The 7189-nt window shown below is 49.5% G+C and overlaps 1 protein-coding gene across 1 annotated transcript; it reads right to left on the bottom strand.

Moving 5' to 3' along the window:
- Positions 1 to 465: 465 nt before the first annotated feature.
- On the bottom strand, positions 466 to 6966 carry LZTS3 (leucine zipper tumor suppressor family member 3; the record flags this gene model as incomplete). Its single annotated transcript, XM_080626386.1, has 3 exons — positions 466 to 1176; positions 4090 to 4920; positions 6517 to 6966. The coding sequence occupies 3 exons, from the start codon at positions 6964 to 6966 to the stop codon at positions 466 to 468; spliced, it is 1992 nt and encodes a 663-aa protein (XP_080482512.1).
- Between the last annotated feature and the right edge of the window lie 223 nt (positions 6967 to 7189).

The raw sequence follows: 7189 nt of genomic DNA, 5'->3' as shown, positions 1-7189 counted from the left end.
AGTTTGCTCACGATCCCGAGCGCTTTGCTCCGTTAGCCAATGTGGCTAAAAATGCCCTGATTAAAACCTGCCACTTTGAACTGTTTTGCTGCTTGGGAAACCCAAAGATACCAACTGCAACCCTCCAAAACAACCAACCGAAGAGGGGTGAATTGTAGGAGAGGGGATGGCAGCTTCTAGCGAAGTAACAGTCACGGCAGATTACAAAAGAGCCCCCTGACCCTCACCAGCTGTACTAGGAAAGAAACCCAAAGGAGATGTAGCATTATCCATAGAAAAACAACGCACATCCACAGTTATTTTACCTACAGAGCACAGAAGTAGAGAGTAAGGGTGGTGGAGCTCAGTGCGAGCAGACTCACACTGTTCCTACAGTAGTGTATTATCCTTCGGAAGATCACTGGCTTGAGTAGGTAGTACATGCACAGCAATACAGAAATCAGGTCGTATTGTCTTGGTCCCACCTCAGATCTCGGTGGACTCTATTCGCTCGAGTCTGGAGGGTGTCCATGGTTTCTTCTCCTCGGTGTGCGGGGGGCTGGTGGCCTTTGTGTTCATCTCATTCACTTTATGCTCCAGGAGCTGGTTCTTCTGGTACATCTCCACGTAGTTCAGTTGCAGCTGCTTCTGGTACTTGATGACTTTCTCCTTCTCCTCCTGCCACGTGCGCCGCTCCTCCTCAAAGTCCATCACTTGCTGCTCCCGCTGCTGCCGCTCCAGCTTCAGCTCCGTCTGGAGCCGCTCCACCTCCTTCCGCAGAGTGTTGACGCTGTCCTCGCTCTGCCGCTGCATCTTGGCTTCGTCGCTCTCACAAGCCAACGGGTCCCGCAGCTTCTCCCCAGCATCCCCACCAAAAGGTCCCGGGGGTCCCACACTGGCAAGTGTCCGCTTCAGGCTGGAGACCTCCAGCTCACAGTGGTTCAGTTTTTCCCTCAGCACTTGGACCTCGCTCATCTTGCGCTGCAGCTCGCTCTCGCAGATCTCCAGGTTGACGCTCTTGGAGCTGTAGGAGTCCTTCAGGGTGAGGATCTGCTCCTCCTTCTCCCGTAGGAAGTTCTTACCTTCCTTGAGCTGCGTCCGCAGTCCCACGATCTCGTTCAGTTTCTGGGAGACGTCCGCTTGGGAGTCCTTCAGCTGCTGCTTGAGCAAGGAGATCTCACCTGCCTTCTGGCACACCTACGGGGAGAGCATCCATGAGGCAGGAGAAGGGCAGAGAGGAGGCATCAATGCTGCTTGTCCACTGCACTGCCCATGAAACATCTATGTCACCTTGCATTGGCTGGAGGCTACGTTAATGGAGAGGACAGGCAGCGATGCTGCTCAAGGACTGAGTTCCAGCCTTCACCAGGACCCAGACCATGCCAAAGACACAGACATTTGTGGGGGAGGTATCTTCCTGTCTCTAAGGGACCTGATTCTGTTCACAGCTAGAGTTGACCAAGCAGCTAAGCTAAGTGCTATGGTCCTCACCAGTGGTGAGTAGACACTGATGCTTCCCTCCCTGCATTCATCTTACTCACCTAACCACAAGCTTGTGGTGCTTTCCCCCAAACCCTTTGCTCTCAGGTGGAGTTTTCCCACTGACCTCAGTGGGATCTGGAGCTTGAACAAGCCTGAGACAGAAACATCCCAGATCCAGGGACCATCCAGGCTCTCCCCTAGCACTGGAGTGTAGGACAGTATGCAGAGACAGTAGATGTTACTTGCTTGTCCTATGATGCTTTGCTTCCCAAAGATTCCTAAAGAACCCAGCTGACTGAATATTAGGGTTCACTTCACTGGGGACAGTCCAGGGACTGGTAGCTATTTAGTTCTTCTGGGGCAAGGCATGAAGAGCAACAGCTCCTCTGCCAAAGATCAAGGAGAAAGCTGCAACCCACCCTTGCTGAAATGGGGCTAGCGTGGACTGTCCTTGGGTGTTGGACGCTCAGATTCGAATCCACCACTCACCATGTGGTAAGATACACAAACCCAGTGGAAATACCCTTCCTGCAGTGTGTATTTGCATTATATAGGTGTCACCATTCAATGTGACAACCTCTCTGCACCTGCGTAGTCTATCAAAGGTGACAGTTTAATGAATAGTTGCAGGTGTTGGAAGTGAACCATAAGAAATGACCAAGCCCTCCTTTTCCCATGAACTCCATTGTTTCCAGGGCTCTGCACTGGCAGATCTGATCTGTTTGCTATGGATAATTGCAGAGACAAACAGTCCCTACACGAGTCCCGGCAGGAGCCTGGGCTGGGGAGCGGCACCAAGGAACCACCAGTGATCACAGGGGATAAGCATAGTTAAAGGTAGACTTGGTAGCCACCTCCAGACCAGGGTGTCCCATCCTGAAGCTCCTGTCTCTTGTCACACATGGAATACATGGCCTCTTCTCCCTCCTGCTGTGCCTACAAGGCTGGTTGCTTCTCTGGTCCAGCTGGATCAATGTTCCTCAGACAAACTCCTCTCCATTGACTTCATTGCAACCTCCACCTTTCTCTGCTATAGAGGGCTTGCCTGGCGCATAATGTTGAGCAAGACCTTGAAGCTCAGCTGTTAGGACAGTCTGGTGCTTACTGCAGACTGCCTAAGAGCTAGGAGATGTACCCACAGTCTCCTACAGCTACCTACTGGTAGTACCTTCCCCTGGAGATAACCGTCATGGTGGTTGCCCATGCAGACCTAACTCTATGAGTACCCCCATCCACATCAGCACTTGTCTGCAGCAGCAGCAGAACCGTATCATGCTGGTTTAACTGTAGTTAGAGTGCTGTAGTTACTGCTTAGCTAAAATCTGTGCAATTCACTGAAAGTGCTCTCCATGGGCTTAGCTCTTCCCAAAAGGCAGAGAAATACATGATGAAGAACAGCTTGGATAGGAACCAATTTACAGATTAAACCACTTAAATTTAGGTCTCTTCTTGGGTGCCGTGGAGATCTAGGCAATACAGTCCATGGAGCCTGGAGAGCAAGTCAATGAGTCAATAAGTGTAGGTGTCTACACATTTTAGGTGTCTTGCTCCACAAGCTGGATCCCTGTCTTTTACATCCGTATCACTGGATTAGCTGTTGCAGACGGAACTATAGCAGTGAAGCAAACAATCGAAAGCTCATCTATAGTTTTACTGGTGAATCAGGGAACATTCCAGACCTAACTTGTTGGAACACACAAAAGACCTATGCAGAGCAGCTGGCCAAAGGAGGCATCATATGGGACAATGCAGCCTGTTTGTTCTGGGATGTAACACGCAGAGATTTTCCAGCAAGCCTCTAATAAGCTCTGCTGAACATCTGCAAATAGCACATTTCAGAGCCTCTTTAATCCCAGCTTCATTGACTTTCCATCAGGATTAGCAGAATAGGCTCTTCTGGATTCTAGAGCTACGCTTTGCCTCTGCACCCTTAATAAAGTTAAAGTTTCTAGCCAGTCCATGGAAGGATTAAAATTCTTCACATGATCAGGCTGAAAAAAGAAGTGTGTTAGCACTGGCTATGCAAACAGACTTCCATCAGATGGCCTAAAAATAGAAACAGTAGGAAAAACATGTAAGAAAAGGAGAACTAGAAAGAGGAATTCGCCTTTCAGCCTTTTAGGAGAGATAAACTCATTAACAAGTGAAAACAGAGTGTTATCATGGAAAGCGTGAGCTAAACTGGCTATTGGCATCATTCTTGGCTCTCTTGCTTTATGTCTTAAGTAAAAAAGGATCAAGTATTTGCAAAGCAGTTTCAAGGTTTGCCCCAAGGCAGGTGTTAGAAGAATTTAATTAAAATGGACTTAAACCCATTTTTGATAGCACAAATACCAGTATGGAAAGATCTGTGTTCACTGAAACGGGGTTCAAATATCACAGGTTGGAGTGACCAGACTGAAGCCAGATTACTGGCCAGCGCAGGAGGTGTGCACCAAAAGTTGTGCTCATTTTAGTTTAATTGAGAATTATAGGCTTGGGATCACACAAATGAGGAGGTAATCTGTTACATGGAGCCCACCAACCCATGCCCATTGTCTGTGAGATCCACTTAGGGCAAACGGGATGTGCTTTGGGTTACCACTCAACAAGAACCTCACTCAAGGTCTGCTACCACAAGGCTCTTACCTCCCACTTGGTCTCCTCAATCTTTGGGAGAAACTCAGCCTGCTCCTTCTTGAAAGCCATGAATTTCTTCTCCAGCTCCTCTCGTTGCTGCAGGAGTTGTCCCATGTCATCCTGGAGTTTTTTTTTCTCCTGTTGGAGCTTGAAGATCTGGAGCTGCAAAGCTTGCTGAGCCCGCTGCGCCTTTTTGGAGACCTGCTGCAACTTGTTGGCGTAGTTTTGCCTCAAGTCCTCCATTTCCCTCTCCCAGATCTTCTGCTTCTCCTCAAACACTTGGAAGATGGCTGCCTCACTTTTGTCCAAGTTCCTTCGCATCTGGAGCACCTCCTGCTCCTTCTCCCACAGCCGGTCTTCCAAGTCTTGGATGATATCGTCCGTGGAAGGCGAGTGGAAAGGCATTGTCTCATTGAGATGGTTCAGTCTGTTGAAAGAAGAGGTGCTCTTGCTCGAAGACCGCCCGCTGTCTGAGGTAGATATCCCGTTGTATCCCACGATGTTCTTGTCCACGTAGGTTGTACCAATGCGGTTGATGTGGCTGGTGGAGGCGCTCATTGGACCCACGTGCTGGCTGTAGCCTGTCCCATAGGTGGGCAAGCTTGTCAATGAGTTACGGCCTGAATCCGAAAGGCCCCCCACTTGGTTTGTAGTCCTGTTAAGGCTGCTCTTGTCGAGTCCACTTTTGGGTGCGGATGGGCTATTGCTGTTGGCATGGTTCAAGCTCTTTCTGTTCTCTGTCACCCCGTTGCTCTGCGGCGGGCAGAGGTTCTGCATGGAATGGAAGTTTTTAGGAACTACTGGTTTAAAGGCTGAGGGTCTAACTAAGGGCTCATTGCTCTGCAAAAAGGAAAAAGGACCACGCATCAAACACAGCAGGAAGCTTGGAAACAACACACACAAGAGATACATCGGCACGGGATGGGGGTGGTGGAGCTAAGATGTCACGGGCTAGCTCCATATTTCTCAGCCTTATTACACCCGGAGCCATCTGGGATTTTACATGAGGGACCTGTGATCACTTGTAGGGCAACACTTTTTCTTCCCTTGCCCCAAGTGAGAAGAAACCACCTTGATTCACCCCAAATCTGTGTGATTTTTCCCTGGAATAGTCCTTGGGTCCTCTTAGTGCTCTTTGCAAGAAGGAGGGGTGCCAATTGCCAGCTAGACCTGATCAAAACAACTCTGATTTTGGCAGATTATATTTTGAAGGACGTCTAGCACTGAAAGTGCATTGTCCTTTAGCTGAAAATAGAATTGAACCCTTGGATTAGCTGTTTTGCTCCAGGAGCATCACGTTTCCCTCCTGACAGTGGTGATACCTCACCTGTATGGACATCCTGTCCTGCTTATGCTTGGAAAGAGCTGTGACCCCAGCCGTGACACTGTGAAAGGAACATGCTGAAGGGGCTCTTCAACTGAATGTGTTTTCTAGGGGCATAAGCAAAGCTGGGGGGAGAATGGACCACAGATATAAAGGATTTAGGAAGTATTTTCAGACCTTGCACATTCCTTGCCCTGTGAACAAGATTTTCCTCAAAATGGGATTGAGTCTCCTCTACTGGAGGTTGGGTTTCAGGTGAGAATTAAGCCAGAGGAAGCTGCTTTTTGTTAGGAAATATGTGCAACAATGATTAGCAAAGTGCCATCTAGGAGAAACAGAATGACCCCTGGTGAGCTGATAAGGTTGGAAACCAGAACCCTGGTGCATGCGGGACTGAGATGGGCTACAGGGACCAGTGGATTAACAACCCAGGAGGAAAGGCCACCACACGCTGCAGAAATGATACTGCACAAGGCAGCATCCCCGCAACACACATTGTTACGCTGTATAAACCACTGCTGGCTCTGGGGCTTTGCTCCTCAAACATCAAGGAGATGTTTGCTCCCGAAGCCAGTATGAGCCACAAAGACTGGTTTCGGATGGGCAATAACGCTCACAGGAATAGGTTTCAAGCCTTGTTAACTTGTCCCTCACAAGGGCCACTGGGATTTTGAACTGGGATCATGGCTGCTTTCAAGCAACAACTTTTGGTAGCAGTGGGCTGTTGGATACGGCCTATAAATGGCACAAAACCCAAGAGTGGAACACAGATGCTGGACCTACTGGAAAAAGAGCCTGCTCTAGCTCCCTCTTCATCAATCAGGGAGGTAGGCACAGCATCTCGGGTAGGTTGGAATAGCCAATGACTTAAATGAGCCGGAAAATTAGCTGTAGAAGACTTGTGATCATGCTCTTGGGTTCCTCAAGAACTAACATTCCCCCTGAAAGTAGTAAGAATTATTATCTAGGTAAAAGTGATGCCATCTACATAGTGAGAATTAGACTGTCAGGATTGCACCATTGCCCAAGGCTTCCTGGTCTGTGTTTTAAGAGGTGTGCCACGGTCACCAGGCTGCTCCAGGAGGAGCATTCCAGGAGGTGGGAATTCTCACCTGGTCTAGTTTGCCGGAGATTGGCAATATCTTTGGTGGGTTGTTGGGCTCTCGGTATTGGGGAGGTGGCGGCATGTTCTTCTCGTTGTTGGTGGTCACGTTCCCACAGATGTCCATCTTCACCTTCTCGCTCTTGCGCAGGTCGCCGTTGATGTAGAGGGAATTGGAGACCTTCTCTGTCTTGTATGTCTTCTCCTCGCCCGAGTAGCGGTTGGAGATCTCCCGTGTGGAATACCCATTGCGAGAGCCCTCCGTCTGCCGGCTGCTGCTCTGCGTCCGGGTCCCCACGCTCTTCATGGCAAACTCCTGGTCATTGGCGACGCCGCTGCCCACGCTGCCCATGGTGCTCTGGGAGATGGGTTGGGATGGCCGGGGAGAAAAACTGTGGAAGCTCTCCGGGATGGGGTAAGTCGGGTCACTGAGAACGGGCAGCGTGTCTAGAGTGGCCATGGCAGTGTAGAGGTGAGGTGGAGGCACAGGTCAGTGGCACTGAGAGAAGAGGGGAAAGGAAGGGACTGTTAAATAGATGCCTTTCATCTGCCATACCCTTTTCAGGTCAACATTGTGCAGGGACTAAAGCAAGATTTATGGATAGTGGGAGGTACAGATTTCCCCCTGGATAAAAGACAGATAACAAAATTGATGCCCTTTGGAGAGACAATCAATGATGGGA

This window comes from Psittacula echo (assembly GCF_963264785.1).
Source record: "Psittacula echo genome assembly, chromosome: 1".
Classification (NCBI taxonomy): Eukaryota; Metazoa; Chordata; class Aves; order Psittaciformes; family Psittacidae; genus Psittacula; species Psittacula echo.
This window is presented reverse-complemented; position numbering and strand designations above follow the sequence as displayed.